Source organism: Coccinella septempunctata, chromosome 9, assembly GCF_907165205.1.
Source record: "Coccinella septempunctata chromosome 9, icCocSept1.1, whole genome shotgun sequence".
NCBI lineage: Eukaryota > Metazoa > Arthropoda > Insecta > Coleoptera > Coccinellidae > Coccinella > Coccinella septempunctata.
Window position 1 is genome coordinate 9,961,238 of NC_058197.1, and position 22,431 is coordinate 9,983,668.

Consider the following 22,431-nt stretch of genomic DNA (forward strand, 5'->3'; position numbering starts at 1 on the left):
AGATTGACGAAATGTCTCATACTGATTTTTATTGGATCGATTCAAGTTGTTATTGAGTTTAAATGATTTTACAGCGATTTTCTCGAAGATTATATACTTTTAAAAACGATTGAATGTGATATCCCTAACTCTTGTGGAGCAGTGTATTTATTAAATCTCCCAATATTGACGTTTCTTCGAATTATCCAACTCAGGAAGATACTGCCAGAATGTTTCCCTTCTTCTGAAACTACTCCTTGTAGGAACACAGAAGGTTTTAGGCGAATTGCAACAATTTGCGATTCTATCCTAGCGAGTGTATTGAGCAGGTTTATGATGTCAGAGAAATGAATACAATGAAACAGGGATATCTTCTGTAGGCACCATGCAATCTGCTCAGTCTCTCAGCTAGAACTTTCGGTCGAATTTCTATACTTATTCGATGGTCTGGAATAGATTGGTGAATTGTTCTATCGGCTCATCGATGTCGTCATCAGCACAGCCGCTCGTCCATCCGTGTTCCCCATTTATCCAAGCCGGATCGAAAAACAGTGGACACGTTACAAATGGCAGGAACGAACGTTATCGTAGCACAGCGACTTGATCCACCTAGCAACCCGATGAAGCTCTTCGACAGTCGAGCACTGGTTCACTCCTGGCGCCAGCGAGCATTCCGTCATCGATGCTGCGACAGATAAACGTACGACATTCCGTACCCTAGAAGAAGAATAAGAAGAAGATGCGGCAGCCCTTACGTGCGGAACACAGATCGTCGATACGAAAAATATGCATATTTCAGTAGCCTCGGCATCGTCATCCACGGACGGCAAACCAGTTCTTCGTTTTTCCCTCCCGATGGATGATTTGTGCGAGGTCTGACGAGGTGCCTGTGTGGTCCTGCACGCGGTCGCTGCTTAGGCTCTCACGCATTTGAATATCCGGTAGATACTGGAGGAGATACAGCGGACCGCACTCGATTTGCCCTCTGTGTACGATGATTCCAAACGTTGGATTTGGAGCGCGCTAATTGTATCGTACCGATCTGGGTAGGTTGGGATTGGGGTGGGGGGTCAGGTTGGTTCACGTAATGCGCAAGATCGGACGAGGACGTAGATATGGGTAGGACGCGAAAAAAATCTAATAGATGCGGATCGTGTCGAACTGGCGGCTGTGTCAATTAGTAGATGCAAATGGGGATGATTTGTGATAGTGTAGACATCACTACGAAGCCAACGGAGATATTTTCGATATGACTGTAGGAATTTCTGCACGTTTAATCAACTGAAGGTGAAAAAAACGAACCTATATAAGTTTATAAATTTCAGGATGGTTTTAGGGCTAATCATGCGGTTTTCGAATATTTTTTGAATTGGGTTGTAAATTTTGGGTCAATCTGACATAGAACTGAATTATCTCACATTTTTCCCTTTTGTTTTTTTATTTCAGATAAAATTTTCAGGTTACTTGGAGAAGACTTAATGGATTTACTTTTTCTTCCTGGAAAAGATCAATTTTTGCAGTGCGAGATGGCCTTTAATATAAAATATTTCAGCTTATTTTGTAAACAGTTTCATCTCTTACAACTCAATGGGATAAAGGGTTTTTTACTAAGCCCTTGTATCATACACCAAATTGTATGGTACCCTGTTACGCTAAAACTGTATCTTGCACACATGCTATAATTATTGTTTGATGTTAAAAATTGTAATGCTCTTCATCAAAAGAATCTTCGACTCGTACAAATACTTTAACAGTAGATTCTTGATGTCAAAAAAAACACTTTTTTCCTTTAACAGTTTTTCCAAATAGACTCGGTTTTAAAGCTCAGACTGTTGAAAACCCATGAAAAAATGTTATTTTCAGTTCTATGTCACAAACGGTTCTATCGAATGAAATGAATTTTCATTTATTTCATTAATCTTTTTCGAACACAAGATATCATCCACGTCTTCCAGTTTTCTCATTATGACTTACCATCAAATACCAACAATAAGGAATACTCCTTCTGACGAAAATGATGTATTTTTATGAAATATCTTTGAAATAACTATTTTGAAATAACTATTTCAACCGTTTCCCAAAATTATTTTAAATACTTAAAAATTAAAAATGAAAATGGGTATTTAAAATTTAAAGCGTTTCGTTTCTAATGCACAAGTTGGCAACATCGACTGAAATATGCGTTGATAATGAAGGACAACAAATACACTATCTTGATGAGATAGACAAAGATGTCTGTCTATGAAGTCTGCGACGAACGAGGAAGGTCGTAAAATTTTATTGGATTTTTATGGCCGGTTGCTGTTCAGGCTCGCCAGTGAGTACGCGCCTTATGATGGCTGTACATCAACAGCTGTCATTTTATAAACAAGCCATTGTTCTTTTTATTTTTCAATAGGCGCTGTTGCCAAATCGTAAACTAGAAACGAAGTGATATAAATTTTGAAACTTCATATATGAAGAATGATTTTGAACAGTTTTCGAGGTGCATTTGAAAAATTCATGAATAAAACTCATAATTATTCAGTCCAAACTTGCATATATGCTGTGATAACCCAAATCGAGGAGAATTTTTCATTCAAAGAACCCAACTGTTGAAACTAATAGTGGTATTCTGCTTTTATCTGTAAGCCAAACTGTGACTTTTCATAAGCTTACAGGAAAATTGCAATTCTGGACGGTTTTTAGTGGTCTGTAGCTTACAGGAATCCGCAACTATTCACGATAAGTAGTTCAAAAGTAACACTGTAAATAAGATTGTTATAGGAACATTTGCAGAATTGCATTATTAACGAACCTGTGAATAGGACACTTACATATCGATCGTACGCTCCAGATTCGAAACTTAAGGATGAAAAGCAGAATACAACCATAAGTTGGACGCTATTTAATGAATATTTGAACGTTTTAAAAATATCCGTCATATATTCTCGTATAATGCGCCGTTGTCGAGTATCTAATTTGTTCAAAAATTAAAAAGTATCTGTGAAATTTGGCTGAATACAACTCTGTTCAAAAGATCCACAGATGTGTAGTGTAGTAGATTCAGATAGTTATACTGAAGGTAATGTTGTGTTTCCAGGGGTGGCACAAATCATTATGGAAACTTAAAATGGCTATATCTTTTTATCATGGCCGAATCGGAAAAAATGGTGTGGGAAAAATGTGTTTCTTTTGACCTGAAGAATCCATAGTTAAAATATTTGTACGAGTCAAAGACTTACCCTGTAAATATATCAAGTCATTACCGAGTATTTCTCTCTTGATGTGGCGTTCCAAATACCAAAAATTTGATGAAGATGAAGGGGTCGTATTAGGGACTGCCTTATAGGTAGTTTAATCAACATTGTTAATGAGAGTGTTTTGTATAGGTGATTTTTAGTGTGATTATTTTTTTCGATAATTTCTACGATCTGGTGAGAAGAGAAGATTCACCCTCAGAACCACCTTGTTTATTAACGCGTAATCGATAGTTCTTGATGAGCCCCGAAGAAACAGCCTCAAACAAACGTTGGTCTTTGTCGTTTCAAAATTCCTGGGTTAGCTGAACTTCCAGATTATTTCATTATCACTCATCCCAATCTCTTTGCTTCACGTCTTCGACTGCTTGGAGACCAATTTCCTCCCATTTGGTCCATCCACCACAGATCTTATAGCCCGCTGATGCGGTCATCCCACGTTTCTGTCCGAAACGACTCCCTTCGCGGAAAAGCGCCATCTGGCGAGGCCGTCTCTACACGGAATCGTTAAACCGCAGGAGCGTCTGCCTCAGTAACGACCGCAAAGCCAGGATCTTACCTCGACAGGACCGAAATTAAACAGTCATAAAGTCCCCATCGAAATTCACACAGGGTCGTTCGCACCACAGATAAAATCCGGCCGATACCCGTCATCGCCTCCTTCGATTTTTATTCGTCTCTCGGCCTACGGTTTCCCCGAATCTCTTTATAAAAATAATAAACCCGCTCCGTATAAGGCCGCCATCGCGGACTTCAAGGAGACCGCCTCATATTATTTAACATTTCAACACCAGTTAAGTACTGTATTATCACTCTTCTTGAATATATATGCATTTGTGTTAAAAGGAACGATCGGCCGGACGTTCGGTCGCGCGGCTTAGCGAAGGAACGGCCGACTGTTGGGTTTGGACGACTGGATCCTTATCTCCACGGTAGCGTCTAGATACTCCGCTACGTTAATGTAAAATTGCTGTCTTTAGTCGGACTGGTAACCGCTAGATAGCCACCCGTGTGCCCTGAGTTATCGCTGTCCAAGAGATGAACTTCGATGTCGTCTGCGATCGTCACATTTTTCAAGCAGACTCAGGACGCAGCCCTTGGTGGACCAGCGAGGTCTTGAAGTCGAACAACTGGCGTTTTTCAAGGTGACGGCTGCTGCACGACGGTGCGCAGTGGTCAATATGGTCCTTGGTCAGGATTGGCATTTGGTATATCGTCCATCTTATACCCAGCGAGAGAGAAGCATCATTTGATTAATGAAAAAGGTAGTCAACTTCTAGTTAGATACGCGTCTCTGTATGTGGGTAGCAAAACGTGAGTATAATCCACCACTACAACTGTGAAAACTTTGGATTATCAACTTCAAAAGAACTAAAATTGTCTGGCCGTTTGAGAAGGCCAGTTTGTGTCCTTCACAGATCATCAAATTGGGCTTAAATGAATATGCAAGACACTTCTATATGGAGTCAAATTAGGTACAAATCAAACACGAATTGAAGTTAACATAAACAAACCGTAAGATTAGCCAACCCAAGGTTGACACCTTGTTTGGATTACTTCACCTTGGCATTCACAACAAGGAAGAAGTGTGTCAAAAGTTTTCGATAGATTTAGATTGTTTGAGATGCTAATTTCTCAAAAAACTATAGAACGATAAGTCTACTATCGGCTTTGGAAAAAGTAGTTGAAAGTGTAAAAGCAAAGAGACGTAGGCCTCTTCTATAAAAAAGAAACTCAAGATGCTACCCAGAGCAATTAGGGTTCACTCAGCGGAACAATAATTCTTGAGGCTAAGAGAAACCATAACAGAAGGATTCCGAAATAGGCTAGGAACAGAAGTTGTTTTACTAGACCTTGCCAAAGCATTCGATAGTGTTGGAATGGCTTGAAGGATTGATATAGAAAAAACTAAATGTTCGATGAAATTATTCTATTGAGGAACACAAGCTTGTGGATGGAAATAAAGGACACAAGCTCAATCAAAGAAAACATATCTAGAAGCAGGAATACCCCAGGGATCATTACTAGGGCCCTCACTTTAACATATTTTCAGCAATACCGTACAGGAGCATATAAGAAATATACTGGCATTTTATATGATACCAATGTATTAGCAGTATGTTTTACAATCAATAAACGACTGGTGCGAAGTGGAAACTCAAACTCAATGGATAAAAGAACCAAGAGACTCTAGAAGACAGAACTGATTCGGTATCAACTGAGGAATTAATGAAGAAGTGTGATCTATAGATCACACTGGAAAAAGGACTTGGAAGAACCATACAAAGCAGGCCATATCATATCACCTTTCACCAGTTTCCACCAAAATTGTATAATTATGTGGCAAATATGTGCTCTACAACCAAGAAATGTATGTATGTATAGAATTAAGAAGTTCATAGATTGGTAACAAACATAGTCTTCTAAATAAAATTTTACTGGCTTTTACACTGAGAGACCTCATGGTCTGTAGTGTTCCCAACACAGTTGTTGTAACTCTAACCCTCTTCAGCTAGCCCTCTAGCCCTCTCTCAAGTAGTTTCATTCTGCTTGAGGAAGATGAGTAACTGCATTTGCTGAATTTCGTTATAAACACTTTCATTTAGATCAGAGTGAACTATTTGAATCACCGTGACAGCTTCGTGTAATCTTTGAGTATTCAATGGGGGTCAGTAGTTTGTTGGTGTCAACGTCAGTAGTTTGTTGGTGTTGACAAAAAAATAAGTGAAACTTTCAAAAATGAAACACTTCAACATTTAGTGTAAGAACATAAGTACAAACAGGAAAAAAACAAATATCTTCAGGACAGCCAGGAAGCCCTGAGAGTAAATATTGGGAAAATTTTGATAACTTCAAGATCTGATAGGTTTCAAAATCGAGTGTCAGCACAGGGGGTTGATTATTACATTCTAGATTTTAAAGGGAGTTGCATTGCATCTATTGCGACCAAATCAGAGCTGTTTTGGTCGTGTAAATGGCGGAGCATTTTGGAGATCCAGATAGGTACTTCTTAGCTCTCGCAGTATTAATGTTCCCAAGGAACTTTTAAGGGGGTTTCGGCATTGGAAGATTCATCCAGAGAAATTCTCTTTCGGTATTTTCTTTCTCCTGAAACCCTTTTTGTACGTCTTTTTTGCTATACCACAGTATGGTTGTATGCGAATGAAGGAGGTTTGTGATCCATTCCTGGCAAGTGTTAAGGCTTCTTCTATATTTAGACCAAAAATAACTTTCGTAAGAGGAGAAGAGCATGGGTTAATGGAAGTTTAGATACAGCAAAGTGATACTACAGCAGAATACCAGGTAGACTGCAGAAATTAAATGACAAGGAAACTGAGTAAAAAAGGATAAATGAACGACCTTATGTATATTATTTTCAATGAAGATAACAACTTCTGGTTGAAACCTAGTTGAGGGATTCTCAGATTCAGGTCAAACACACCGAGTGAGTGGCCCATCTGATTCGGTGGTCCGAGAGTCTGTGATCTGCTTCAGAGATGGGACCTGATAACACCTATCAGTCATCAAAATGATAATGCCGCCGCTTCCACTCTCCCATCTAGACCATTATTTATCACATCCTTCCTATTAGTTCCCACATCCATGCGTAAAACCAGAAGCCGACCATAGAACTCGGGAATTTTATATGCAATACGACCTTCGCCTTCTTCTTCTTCTTATCTTTACGGCCCCGTACCGTGGGACGTTTCGATAAATTGAAGAATTTCTTACAGCTCCGAGTTATAACGACCGGAGCGGTTCTCTCGCTCAATTAATTGACAGTTTTTTTTTTCGACCGGGCGAAGCCTCTCTGCGCTATATTTATCCTCTCCCTTTTTCGATTTTATGGGCGCGATGATTTTACGATGGATTTTTATGAAAAATTCCGACTGCTTCAAGTTAATGAAATTTGAGGCGCTCTTGGCTCGGTCTCATTTGCCGCGTACTACTAAATTTTATTCGATGCCCGAAATATACAGGGAGATGTATTCCTACAGGTTCTCCATCGATGATTTTAAGATCTCGGTTAGCTGTGTGAGTCTAGGAGTTTGTTTGTCCTCACGTAACTGTCGATGCATATCCCAGATATTGATGGAGATTTCACCAAAAGGTTGATGATTAATTCCAAATAATTTTCGTATAAAAAATTCTTTAGAAATAGAAGAAGCATGATGTAAGCATGTCGTGAATGAACCCTTTCCTTCCAAGTCGATAAAATCGCACATGTTATTCGATCGTGAATACTGCATAATATAATTCTCAATCAGGCCACAGCAGCGCTGCAGGTTAGGAGATTTTTCGACATATCTGCATGAAAAGCTTGAATATCTTCACCAGATGAGGCTTCCGAGGCATTCTGCCAATACGTGGCTATTGAAATATTCAATAAATACCTTGTAACTCATCGCATAAACATCGAGTGGCTGAGAATTAACATAAGGAGATGACGTTCTAGACGGATAAGGAATACGGATTCGAAGACGAGCTGAGTGAAACTTCAAAGGATTATGGCCGATATTTTATGCGAGATTTCCTTGCCGAGCGTTAATATTCAAAAGAACAAGAACTACATATGTCAGTGAGAGATTAAATTCACCAGACCAGATAAGAGATCTAAGAAACCCATCAGTAAATTTTTCGAAACATAACGAATTTCATATCCATAGTTGCCTTACTGATACTCAAAAATGGGTCATAAGAACTATAAGTTTATAGAAGCGAGTGATGAAAATATCTTCTTCTTCGATATAAACAATAAACGTCATGCGGATTTCAGTAACACTCCTCCAGAGCTGAGAGAATTTGCGACTAGGTACTTAGCACGTTGGCGAAAACTGTATGTTGTCTCGCCTAATTGCTAGCCTCGTCTGAGCCTCGGCTATCAGCTCAGCGTTAGTGAGAATGGAGTCTTTGAACTCTTGACGAATTGAAATATTCAGGGACAAAAGTTCAGTGTCAAAGAGACCATGAAAACTTCAAAAACAGGAGAGGCTTGCATGCTGAAAAGAATGCCAAGAAAGAGAATTGCAGCCTAAACTAACATGGCCTCTGGAATTATGAGAACAGAACATATCCCTAGGACATCGAAGATAAGGAATATTCTCACAAAACTATACATAGAACGATAAGTCTACTATCGGCTTTTGAAAAAGTAGCTGAAAGAGTAAAAGCAAAGAGGCGTAAGCCTTTTCTGTAATGAAGAAACACAAGTTTTAAATTACCTATCCAAAGCAATTAGGGTCCAGAAAAGAATACTAGGCAGAACAATAATTTTTGAGGCTAACAGAAACTATAACAGAAGGATTCCAAAATAGTGTTGGAATGGCAAAAAGGATTGGTATAGAAAACGTTAAATATTCGATGAAATTATACAATCATTGAGGAATAGAAGCTTGTGGGTGAAAATAAATGGTACAAGCCCAATCAAAACATATCTAGAAGAAGGAATACCTTAGGGGTCATAACTAGGGCCCTCAATTTACAATATTTTCAGCCATAACATACATGCAGGAGCAACCAAGAAATATGCTGGCATTTTATATGATACCAGTATATTCGCAGTATGTTATTCAATCAATACATGACTGTTGCAAAGTGGAAACTCAAACTCAATGGATAAAAGAGCCAAGAGACTCTAGAAGAAAAAATTGCTTCGGTATCAACTGAGAAATTAATGAAGAAGTAGAGTGGAAATCTATAGATCACAGTGGAAAAAGAACTTGGGAAAGACCCATACAAAGCAGAACATTGACAAAACAGAAGCAGTGATGCACTGCCCTCATCCACTGATAGGAAGAAGTAGGCACATGTCAAAGAAGACAAAACTGTTGCTCGATAACGAGATATGATAACACTTTTCACCACTTTCCACCAAAATTGGATAATTGTGTGGCAAATATGTGCTCTACAATCAAAAAATGTATGTAGGTATAGAATTTAGAAATTTATAGATTGGTAATAAAGATACTCTTCTAAAAAACATTTGGGTTACATTCATTGGCTTTTGCTAGAAATTCAGAGGCAAGGGAGGAAGAAAACTGTCAAGATACTGCTCTCTATTTGGAGTTCCTCAAGGATCCTTTATGTGGCCCTTGATATTCTCTTTAGAAGTTACTCTGACAGAATTAATTTTCTCTGTGGATTTCGCGCGGGAAAGCATCAGTATACCGTGGTATTTTGACGGAAGAGATGATGTGAACTACTAGAACAAGGTCCTCAACTATCTAAACGTACAAAACGCAATAATTTATCGAATAGGTTTCGCGAATTGATTGGGATACGACAAAGTTGCCAGTCACCCGAACAGATCCATTTAAGGCAACTAACCTAACCTAAACGCCGACCACGGTGGACAATCGTTATTAAATCATCCACGAGGTCGCGTCAGCCTTGAAAAACCACCGAGAACGCCGTCGTGTGAGTCGACTGGACGCGCGAGACGAAGAAGGGAGACGTTTAACTCTTTATTTGTTTTATAAATTAAATTCCGTGAAATCACGGTCCAAAGGGATCATTAAGGAGGCTGCCAGGCAGGCAATCTTTAAAAATAAAATTATCCCGGCCCAGCGTGCCGACCGGTGGCGCCACCTGGCCACGCCCCTTTCGCACTCTGTCGCTCGCGCTGGAGATCCGGATCGTCCGTCTTCGTCTTCGGTTTTTACCGGAGTTTGGGCAGAGATGGAATAGAGGGCGGTGGCAAGCCGGGGCACTCTGTCGGATGCGTTCATCGATAAGGGGGTTTCTTGCTATTGGATTCGGTGGTGGCGTTGATGATCTTTCAATCTATGGTTTGTGGGCTCAGTTCCCTTAATTTGGCCTTGAATCAGGGATGATAACAGTGATAGTGTGCTAGTTTATCAACGTTCTCTTCAATATTTATTGAATCTTTTAGTTTCTTAATTGAAGCATATACCAAATAAATCTACTGCAATTACTTCCTTCAACGCTCTTCTTCTTCTTCTTCTTAGAGTTCAGTTGATTATATCTAACCATCTTTCGGGTGGTTGAAGATTCATAAATTGAAAAGTCTAAAAATAGGCCTTTTAGGCAAAATAGAAACTGTTCGGTTGAATTACAAACATATAATTTGTCTTTCTCATTTTAGTTGTTTAAATATTTCATTCCAACTTTATTTGACACCAAAAATGCTTCTTACTATGACTTCGCTCATAACAACTCTGCAAACTGATGTTGATGATTGATCCATGTAAAATATAAGGTTCCAAAGAACATCGAAGTGATAAGGATTGTTTTGTATTATTTTGATTTCTGTTATTAATTTAACTCATGTGTCATGTTCATGAATTAGGAATTTAATAGTACCAAAATGAGATACCTACAGTAGCTATTCATGTAATAAGTAACCCTTAATTGTTTTTTTTTTAATTTTGAAGAAAAAGTGTTCACTAGTACAGCCCGCTCACTGTAACTTATATAATCAGAAAAAAATTCCTAAGTATCATTCCGATCTGGTTCAAAAGCATATTGAGTCCAAGTGGATAACTGGACCGTTAACGAAAAATTTAAGAATTTCCAACACTGCTCGTATTCGTTTACGTGACCAAATTAAATCGAAATTTATACCATCGTATTAGACCGTCGTCGATGCCAATAAAAAAATCTCATTCAGATGATTCGTATTCTCCCACAATTTCATACCGATGCATCTGTGCGATATGTCTTGAGAACTCTTTAATATCGTCTATTAAATTCTTTGTCGGGACATTAAACATCAAACCCATCTCCGTAACCAATGTACCTAATGAAACGAATACAGGTAATTAATTTAACGATGACTTCGGTCCCATTTAAGACGACCATTTCTGATCCGGTACTTTATGCTTTATAACGTTTTTTTTTTGGTTCAATATACAGGAAACGTCTGAAATGGGAATCGATCGAATTTAATGGCTAAAAGACAAAAATCGGAACTTATCGGGAATTGGCGTAATTAACCGGAGAAATTAGAGCTAATGTGCAATGCCTCCTTCTCTTAATGAGTGAATTTTTCGATACCTATCTATACATCTCAGTGACATTCAGGATATTAGTTTCAAATATTGGAACGTTGCACGTTGTTCTCTAATTGCTCTGCAGTTAATTTCACTTGCATTTCATGACAAAACCTATAAACTTCCTCATGAATTCGACTTTCGTTCAATTAGTACGTCAAAAATCATATTTATCAAGCATTTCTGATATCTATATTAATTCTATTAGCTTTTGCTAGTGGAGAAAATATAGAGTTTCCAAAATCAAACTAGAAACAACCAACTAAGCTTCTACATCTGAGAATCAATCAAAAATTTCGCTCTGACTGTAATCAATTCTAATGGCAAAAACGAACTCAACTTAATTAGTAAGAAAAGTAATTTTAATTCAACATACCAAGAAATCAACAGCTCTTTCTTTCAACTGAAACGAAACATAGTTTAGTATACGTCTTGTGGAAGCTTTCATAGTAATTAAGAACACAAATTCAATGTTCAAAAAGCATGCACTTGTTATTGGAATATTATGGTAACTATGGTTCTTACACAGATATAGTTTCCGACTATTAATTTTTCATGTAGCAAAACAAACACAAGCATCTATTAAATCCCAATTTTATAACATATATAAAATATAACAAAGGACGACATTAATTCCTTAAAAGAAAGAGAATGAGATAAGATCTGAGCGGAGGAAAACACAGGTATAAATACCTGATAAAACTGAGGTGAAATATAACATTCATTCTTGGACTGCTGACAAGGTCCTAAGCAATAAATAATATAGAAAACGGTTACTACCGAGAGTGGCAGCGGTGTTACCACGGACAAAGAAGTCCAGCTGCTTTAACAGCGATTTTGTTGGTGACGAAAAAGAACAGAATAAAGGAAAGTTAATGGATGAGGCAATGGTTTACTGATATAGTGATGCAATTCGCTCAAAACTAAGCAAAGACTCATTGATCCGCCTTGGCATGAGAGAAGTCCTTATCAACAATTTGGCAACCACGTCGATTCTCATAAAAAGCGCGGACCAATAGACTTAAAGACCTCTTTCCTGAACGTCACCTGCTTCAGACATTACCATAGAAACGTAGTTCCACGTTGCCAACCGAGGTGCAAAACGACAGAACGGAAATGTTTAAATATCTCGACTTTTTGTCCCGAGTTGGTTAGGTTAGGATAGGTTACGTTTAGGTTAGGTTAGGACAGATCGAAAATATTTTAATATCTCGACTTTTTGTCCCGAGTTGGTTAGGTTAGGATAGGTTACGTTTAGGTTAGGTTAGGTTAGGTTAGGACAGATCGAAAATATTTTAATATCTCGACTTTTTGTCCCGAGTTGGTTGGGTTAGGATAGGTTACGTTTAGGTTAGGTTAGGTTAGGTTAGGTTAGGACAGATCGAAAATATTTTAATATCTCGACTTTTTGTCCCGAGTTGGTTAGGTTAGGATAGGTTACGTTTAGGTTAGGTTAGGTTAGGTTAGGACAGATCGAAAATATTTTAATATCTCGACTTTTTGTCCCGAGTTGGTTAGGTTTGGATAAGTTACGTTTAGGTTCGGTGAATTTTGTCAACAATATGCATAGCAAGTCCATAGTCTTTCATCAAAACATAGGTTCTAGATGGAGAAAGGGAGTTTTTCTTACAACGTTGCCAATAGGAGAGTGAAAGTCTAAAAATGCGATACTTTTACAATTATCGTATAAAACTAAACGTGTAGAAAATTGATCAAAAATCGTTGCTGTCTAGGAGGCACGCAAGTGTTACTTGACCTTTCGCAAGAACATCTAAAGGCAACAAATGTTATCTCCCATATTTCTACGTATAGCCATGCTAATTGCACGAAATTAAAATTAACAAACAACAAGGGAGATAAAGTGTCGCTTGTTTATCTTATTAGATGTTTATTCTTCCCTCGCCGAGAGCGATTTATGTCAATCAAATCGTATTAATTGGGTGAATGTAATTAATAGCAGCGTTATCATCACCTTTGAAATAGCCGATGTGCCAGTCGATTTTTCTTCTATATTAAGATCGAAAATAAGCGGTGTGATAGCGTTTAATTGCAAAGCAGATGTCTGCGGTGTTGAAATCCTGGAATAGGTTACGAAATTTCAGATTGGAAAAAATGTCCCGCAGTTGTTAGGCATTTCAGTTTTTGACGTTTCCGTTGGTTCGATTAATTGATGAAATAATAATTGGCGGTTGTTGGGATTTCGTACGTCCTATTTTAATTAAGCGGTTTGAATGAATCGCTTTATTACGGCTGGTCATGTTTGGACTATCAAAAAACATGTAGCGTTTTATCTATTACGATTTATCGAAATGCTTCGTGAATATGTGAATTTCATTTATCGAAGGTGTCTTCACAGCCAACAAACCACATTGGAACATTCCAAAGTTAACGAGTTCTTTCCTTGATATTTTTATGATTTTATCTAACATTTCAATCTAGTTTTTCGAACTTTCAGACAGTTTATACATGTACGTAGTTGGTATCGAGGTACATAATTTGTAAATGGACACGAAGCATCATCGAGCTGTGATTTTATACATTACTAGCTGACCCGGCAAACCTAGTTTTGCCATTTGAATTATTTCTAGGGTAGATAATAATAACGAACTCATCATTTTAAATTTTCGATTTACTCGATATAACTTAACTTTTTGTCCAAATGTCGAAAACCTATAAGTACTCTATGATTGCTCGATTGGTCGTAAGAAAAAGGAATGCCTTTTTTTCTGTTCTGTACAATTTTTTTTTGGGAATATTTTGTTATATAAACCTTGCCCTAACAATAATAAACACAACAAAAAAATAATTGTCAAATTTGGTGCGATCGTTTGAACAATAAAGCATTTTGAAGTAAACCATAGATCCTCTTTTATCAATATAGATACAAGCTCAAATTGTAAAGAGTATTCTGGAAAATCAGTCGAGTACTTGTTGACAAGTGTAATTTTTTTTACTGTAACAGGGAAGTAGATTTAATTCCAATTTAGGTAACACTACTTGTGAGAAAGTTTTCAACTTCCTTTCTTTCATTACCTGCTGTATATCCCGTACTAAAAGTCTCGAAAACAAAACTACCGGCGCGACCAAACCTATAATTTCTTAGGGCTACTTGCGACTGTGTGCCCTACTGGAACTGAAGAGACCCAACTGTGACCTACAGATCCGTCTACACTCCGGGCATGGATAGTCACCAACCAGATTTGGCCGCCGCTGTATTCTTCTCGAGTCTCCATTGTAACTGTGGACCAAAGTCATCCACAGTGATCTGTCTTACGCTAGTTGTTCCCAATTATGATTGGCATTAACTGATTTTAGGGATTGATGCAGTATATCCTTAAACCGCTTATACTGGCCTCCTGGTTTCCGAGCTCCCTCTGTGAATTCGCCCTACAGAGCTATTTTGGTGAGTCTTGTGTCATGCATCCTCGAAATGTGGCCGCTCCATCAGAGTCGGGCCCTCGTTACTTGAGTCTCAATTGTTATACAACTCGCGCGCTGCAAGACTTCTGCATTCGAAACTTTGTGGAACCATCTGATGTGCATTATTTGTCATAGATGACGTTGTTGCGATTGTTCAAGCTGTTTAATATGTCGCCTGTAGGACGTCCAGCTTTCGCTTCCGTAAAGGAGCGTTGGGGGACCACTGCTTAAACAGCTGTCTTAGTCTTCGGATTGAGGTCTCGATTTTGAAACACTCTGTCCTTTAGCTTCCAGAATGCCCGTGATGCCAAATTGGTACGGTTGTGTATTTCCGTGTCCGTGTTAGACCTAGCATTTATGAAGCTTCCCAAGTATTTGAACTGCTCGCCCTGTTCAAGAGTTTCATCTTTCAGGCTGATATCTGTTTAAAGGCTTTCTGGCGGACTTATCAGGATTTTGGTTTTGTAGATATTGAGTCTAAGGCATGAAGCTTCATATATATGTTTATAGGTGTCCAACATTATCTGTAGATCCTCTGAGCTGCTAGTGATAAGTACGCAGTCGTCTGCATATTGAAGTTCCGTGATGAACTTTGTACGGGTTTTTGCTCTGAGGCTCTTCAGGTTAAAGAGGCCTCCATCAAATCTTATTCCAACATCTATGGCGAAAATATTGAAGAGTAAAGGCGCTAACACGCAGCCTTGTTTTATTCCAGAGTTGATTAAGAAATGGTCGGTTTTTGAGCCATTATGCTATATTCTAGCGGTGTGTAAAAGCCTCTATACCAACAATTTACAATTTCAACTTCCTAAGCCAGACGGCAGTTACAGAATTTTTATAGAATATTACAGAAACTATTCAGGAAACTATAGGAAACTTTCTCACATGGTGTGTTACAATTCTTGACGTAGTGGCACCTATGCAATAAGAGGACAGTTCCCATTGTGCAAATTGAAGGTGGAGGTGAAGGTGAAAAAAAAAAGAAAATAAAAAAGCGAAATTCTGCATTCCAGAATTTATTATACATGCAAAGACTGAACTCTGATGCCCGAAGAACAACAAAGTGATTCGTCATCATATATAAAACCAGAAAAAAATTCCAGAGAAGCCACGAGACAAAAGTTCACGCCTATAGACGCCACATAACCCATAATTAAAAATGAAGAAGAAAACAACCAAGATATTAATTTGGATGGGACCCGGTGAAAGATGAACCCCGACGTCTTGCATAACTTCCTCTCCGCTTAAACGAAAATGCCCAGATGAAAAACGAAACAAAAGGCAGGTCGGGTAAATTAAAATCAGGCGCCACACTCTCATTTTAAATTCAGAAAGTTACATCTTTGCCGGGCCAACTATATATAAAGACGGACTCCGTAGTCGGTGGTTAAATACAATTAAGGGAACATAACTCATCTGGTAATAGGTTTCATTTGCTCTAACCGTATACCTTCCTCTGTCTTCCGACCTGACTGTCAGGCTGACAGCGGGAGTCAGTTGCTGCTTTGATAGATGGGAATTGGGGTCGCAACGAATCTATGCGGACGTTTTTGGGGTTGATGGATGGGGATGATTTTTTCGAGAAATTTGAAGGTAATCGTTCAATTTTTAGAGATATGAAGGCCTGTCATATCGGTCAATTAGCAAAAAGTATGTGGATGAGCAATGGGTTCATTACTTCCATTGAATATTGTGAGGATTTATTCATATTCAAATTATTTGGAGAAAATCCTTTCTGTTCTTCCATAAGGTAGGATTACTCCTCAGGTACGATATCTAGTTTGCCTGCAGTAGTACCATGGATACAAAAAATAATATACGTGTTATGTTCAGTTTGACCAGCATATGATTGTTTCGATCGTTTTGTTAATTTTCTTTTTACTTTTCTTTGTTATCTTGTCCTAGTTTTTTAAGTGTCAAGTGAAGCAGCTTAGGCTAGACTTCGCCCTGTTGTATAATAATTATTTCTACTCTTGTTCTCAAATTGAAATAATTTCATTTCGTTACTTTCATCACAAGTGCAGATTTTGAAGGTCGATTCATTTTCTTGAAAACTGTTGGTTCAATTCGAACCAAATCTTCAAATCATACATAGAAAACATACTGTCAGATAGTCTAGGTGTAAAATACACATAAAATCTCTATTTGTTGAGACTCCATCGATGAATACCATTGTGAGCAGATAAAATGGTAAAACCGATGAAAAAGTAGAAACAACTAAGAATTTCTCGAGAATAAGGAGTTGACAAGGTGTCAACTGTCAAATCCGAGCACATTGGCATATTTGCTATGATTTTGCACTTGAACGAGAGTAGGAGAAGCAGTTTTCATTCATCCATTCAATTTTTTACTGCTTCACACTTCTCCACAATGGATCTCGTGCGATTTCGTCTTGCAGAAACCTCGAAGACCTAGGTGACCACCACCATGAACGTACGAACTTATCAGGCTGAGATCGTCGAAAGAGAGAGAGAGACGGGCGAAAGAGTCGTGAAGGAGCAAGGTGGTCGAAGTGGTCAGGTATTGTGGTAATGATAGTGCCTGGGATAAACAGAGGTTCATATACATAATTATATGTTTGTTTAGCAGACAGCCATGGGCGTACTTCGTACGTAGATGATTGATGGCGCCACTCTTTGCCCGTGCCAGCGCATCTCGAGCCTCTTCGTGGTTACCGGCAACGGTCAAGCCGGGAGTTTGCTGGGAAAATATCCAGAATAGAAGAGATTTCAATTTTTTGAAATCCTAAAGAATTAAAGGAGAAATGCAAATTCTACATCACACTTTTACCACACCTCATTTTATCCTGTGTTACTGGAAGAATTCCTCAAGGATTATTGTCTAAGAATTCTTCTTTAAGTCCCTCAAAAAACGTTGATATATAGGAAAAATATCAAATTGGATGGGATATCTTCAAGTCGGTTCAACTGATCTCTTAGATCTTGAGCCTAATTAGTTGTTCGCTCTTAAATTGTTGTGAGCTATTTTGAGACCAATGTTTGAGTTGATATACATGAATATTCCATTTTCCTTAAGCCTTGGATAATCGTTGTTTATCGTGAAATAGTTTTGAATCGTTTCACAACACTAATTGGCATCTTCGATAGAGTTTGTGTTGGATCTTTGGTCTGAAGGTGACAAGAGAAAATGCTCCTATCGAAAACAAAAAGTCTTGAAAAGTGGAATCTGAACCACAAAAACCAAAATTGCCGTGAAATGATTTGAGGGTATGGCAGTCATAGGCAAGCATGTCACAAGAACCATGAGAAAAACTTCTGCAGCAAAAGTAATGTTAACCACCGATTACACTGACGTATATTTGAAAGTTTAAGCAAAATCGTTCAAAGAAACTGATGCTGTAATCGTAATATTCCACTGATCCTCCTTAGAACCAAGAAGTTACCTCTCAGCAGACTTTAAAGTAGCTTATGAAAGTTTGGAGAAGCAGTTGCATTCTGTGTGGATGATATAATGCAGTGGCAATGAAATCAGACAGCAAAAAATTCTAACGATTCCCATATGTATTTTTGTACAAAAACCATTAGACATTATTCCTAGGAAAAGTGCATCGCATAAGCTAACCGACCTAGTGAAGACATGTTCAACATAGTAAGCATTTGGAAAAACTTCATCACCATGCTATGTAAAAGGGAAAAATGGGACAAAGAATGCAACACCTTAAACCTCAAATCAAATACTATAAAATGGTTTACAGATGGTTTAAAAACCATCACAAGAGCTGTCGCTGGAATATATATGGTAATCACCAAGTGTGCACTGCAATTAGGTTTCTGCTAAGAGTTTTTTTCAGGTGGGAATACTGGCACTCTAAAGATGAGAAGTAGACAATAACCTAAAAAAATGTGACAGTGATCCATTTTAATAGTAGAGCTGCTAAGATCATCTAACACCTCCTCACTGGCTTTCTCAAAGGAGAAAGTCAGGTACCTGAATTTCAAGATAGCTCGTGAGCTTTTATTAATTGAAAACGCAGTTGCTGTTCATGCTCAAAATTAATCCAAATTTACTGCGACAAGTGGTCGCAATGTAACAACCCTTTTAAACTGAACTAAAATAGAAATAGAAGACAAGGTGAGAACCCAATTCAGTTGAATCATATTTATCTTTAGTTAAGGCTGTACCTCTACGACCTATTCAGATTTACACAGTGCTAATGCATGAATTAATGTCATAGTGATAGAAAAACATTAAAGACCAGCTGCTCATGTTTCATATAAACATATCGTCGAAAATTTTTGGCACAAAATTTTGTGTATTGGGCTACATTATCAAGGGTGTATTTGAAAGTGGAGCGTTTTTTTCAACAGAAGATACAATTGGTCAAAATAAACCGTTTCACCTATACAAAACTTTCAAAATGATGAAATTGAAAAAAAAAACTAAAATGATTACTCAAATTGATCCTAATATACGACCCTAGATCATTTATCATCTGAATTATTGCAAAGCAGTGGAAAAACAGTTATCGTCGAAAATTTTTGGCACAAAATTTTGTGTATTGGGCTACATTATCTAGGGTGTATTTGAAGGTGGAGCGTTTTTTTCAACAGAAGATACAATTGGTCAAAATAAACCGTTTCACCTATACAAAACTTTCAAAATGATGAAATTCAAAAAAAACCCAAAAATGATTACTCAAATAGATCCTAATATACGACCCTAGATCATTTATCATCTGAATTATTGCAAAGCAGTGGAAAAAAAGTTATCTCCTGATGACTGACTCAATCATATGGTTCTGTTTAGGATATTGGCAGGTTCGATTTTTAACGTGGGAATGGAAATGGAAACTTAGGACTGTTGAATTTTTCTCATTATTCAGTACACAAGGGTATAAGAGTATAACACAAGGGTTAAAAATAAAATATTAGTTCAAAATCTCACCAATAAAATTCGTCTAAATTATTCAACAATTTTTTCACAATGGGCATCATAAACTTCTTGTTCGAACATTCCAACAATCGTCATAAAAATGGGATGACATGGGGGAACATCATAGCACTTTTTTAACATAACTAACATAAGCACTTTCAAGAAACTGCCTCGATTTTCTACATTTTTTTTCACCCTAAATTGCACGATACCACAATTATGATTCTCTCAAAAGTGACCTGATGCATTTAATCCGATGAACTTGGTACTGAACCATTCACTGTCCAGTCATGTGTTTATGATTTGTTTTATATTTGCGACGCCGGAGTTAACTTCCAAAATCCCGTACTTGAAATTCGATGAAATTTTGTCGAACTTCTAGGGGTTGTATCTCAGCCATCTTGGATATTTTATATAGACAATTTTTCGTGAAATGACTTATTTTAATGACTTTTACGTTCTGTCACAAAAAGCTTCACCTTGGAAAATACCCTGTGTTACTGGTAATTTTTGTATGACTTCGTGTTGACTGCAGTCACAGAGGACTAACTTGCTCATGCACCTAGAAGGTCATGCGACACATACTTGTTAAAACTGAGCGTAACGCCGTAATCCTATAACCCAGGAAACCTTCCAACGTACGATTTTCTCCAACTTCAACTGGTAGGCGTTGAATTTTTAACGCCGAACCGGAAGTTCAAAGAATAGATGGCCGCCGCTGCAGTATCTCGTTAAACAAAGACGCGAACAAGGTATCGTATCGCATGTTCCATCTGGAGGGGTGAATATCTGATCTGAAAACACCGACTATCCCCATTTTTGAGGCCCGTGTTCGTGCGTACCAATAACACCCTTCGACCTCGGAAAAGCGCCCTTAGCGTCCTACTACCGTAGGACTTTCCCGACGCTTCGGCCAGGTAATTCGGTAGTGTTAATACAACAACGAAATGGCCACTAATGCTTCAGAGGTGTTTGGCTTATGGGGTCCAGACATGCGAACCGGCTATATATAGAAAAAAGGGGGTGGTGGAGGCGGCGGGCGTCCGGGGGCGGCGTGTCCCCCTACGTGTTTTATTTACGTTCAGCTTTCTTACGTATCGACGAAAAAGTTTACCCCGTCGTTTTTCGTGGACCGGCGGCGGATCGATTTACACGTCTGAAAAGTTTCGATGCATGATTTCACGTTGGGGAAATGCAGGGTGTGTTGTTTGGCCTTTTCATTATATCGGAGAGACACGAACAGCTGCGATTTCCACGTTTTTCGTGAGATTTTTCCGACGGCATTCGGACTCTCTGTCTCTTGAGGCGGCCGTTAAAACCGGCAGACTTAAACAGGGTGTCCTGAAATTGAGTCGAAAGAATTCAACATATTTCACATCCCAAAAAAAACTAGAAGACTCAAATTGAACCCATTTTGAATGCTCTGTTTTCGAGATATATGCTATCGTGAATTCCCTGAAGTCAGTTATTTTTAGTTTCTATCCAAATTCATGGAGGGACGGAGTCCAAATTTGTATATTCTTCGGACTTTTGGACTTCTATGGAATGGATACAAAAATTGATACAAGTTAAGGCAGAGACTGGTAATACCAGCGGTAGGTTTGATGATATTTTATGAAGTATATTTTTTTTTGGGACTTTTCAATTCTTTGAATACAACATTCTGTAAAAAGCACATTTCTACAGAAGAAGGTTGGTGGTGTTATTGGTGTAGATTGTTTTCGAGGAAACTTCAATCAGAATTATGTACAACTTTTCAGTTTGGGTGCATATCTCTTTCTCATAAGTTTAAGATCAATGAAAATGCATTGCAAGCTGGGTTCGAATTGAAGATATTGAAAAACTCAATTGAAATAAAAATACATATTTGGTAAAAAGGAATAGTCTTTGAGTACCAAGATTTCAACAGAAGTTTTCTGAGGTCAAAACAAAGGCTTCTATCCTTTACCATTTTTTTTTCAATTCAACCCATTCTAGAAGCTACAGGCTTTTGATATTTCTACAGGCTTCTGGATATTTCTCACAAACTATTTATTCGAATGGAGTTATTTTCGAAAGATAAGTTTTCATTGATTTGGTGAATCTTCTCCTACATAGTATTCCACCCAGATCTTCTGGTTTCTCCGATATGATCATTACATATAGGGAGTTCGGGAAAGTTGAACCCCTTTTCACCCTGAAGTCACTTGAGTTGTATCTGTAAATGGTAGCAACTCATTTTTTCGGGTGAAGATATCATGACCAAATAGACAACGATAGATAATAGTAGAGTGATGGTGAGATGAACATTTTGAATACAGCAATTCTTTTTTTAGGAACCAAAAATTGTCTCCCTAACCCATGGGAGATTTCCCATCCTAACCTAACCTAACCTAACCCATGGGAGATTTGAGCAGGGGGCGAGAGAGACTTGAGCATAAGTTTGTTTATCAGCAAAAACATTGAAAGAAAACAATTACCACTGAGCAACGATTGTCTATGTCAAGGTTTTCATCATGAGATGTATCAAGTGTATGAAATACATATTTTCTCATTCAGAGTCACTCTCACTTATTTCCGAGATGTTTTTTACTTTTCTGAACCTTTGTATGCTTTTTTATATTTATTTCTACTATTCAATTTTCGTTTTTGGGAGCGAACTATAATATAACGGTAAACTTGGACTACTGATTATGTCTCCCGACCATAGCATGGGTCAAGTCTTCCGCACTCCATTTTAGTCTATTTAACAAATGGTTTCTTGAAACTTTTACAATCATTAATAAAAAGACTTATAGTTTGTAAAACCATATTAATTGAAGAAAGCAACAAAACTAAATAACACCACGCACCTATTTTAATTTTCAGACAGTGTAACCAACAAAAATTATTCAATTTCTTACTTCCTA

The 22,431-nt window shown here is 38.0% G+C and overlaps 1 protein-coding gene across 6 annotated transcripts in view; it reads right to left on the reverse strand.

The window, feature by feature from the left end:
- The window catches only part of LOC123320382 (optomotor-blind protein), a 116,354-nt gene that overhangs the window by 17,978 nt on the left and 75,945 nt on the right, over positions 1 to 22,431 (reverse strand). For 4 of the 6 annotated variants that reach the window (XM_044907689.1, XM_044907688.1, XM_044907687.1 and 1 more), the window contains exon 5: positions 11,607 to 11,633. The exons of the other annotated variants lie outside the window; for them this stretch is intronic. In XM_044907689.1, the coding sequence (XP_044763624.1) occupies positions 11,607 to 11,633 (27 nt within the window). The remainder of the gene's footprint in view (positions 1 to 11,606; positions 11,634 to 22,431) is intronic. 6 annotated transcript variants of the gene reach the window in all.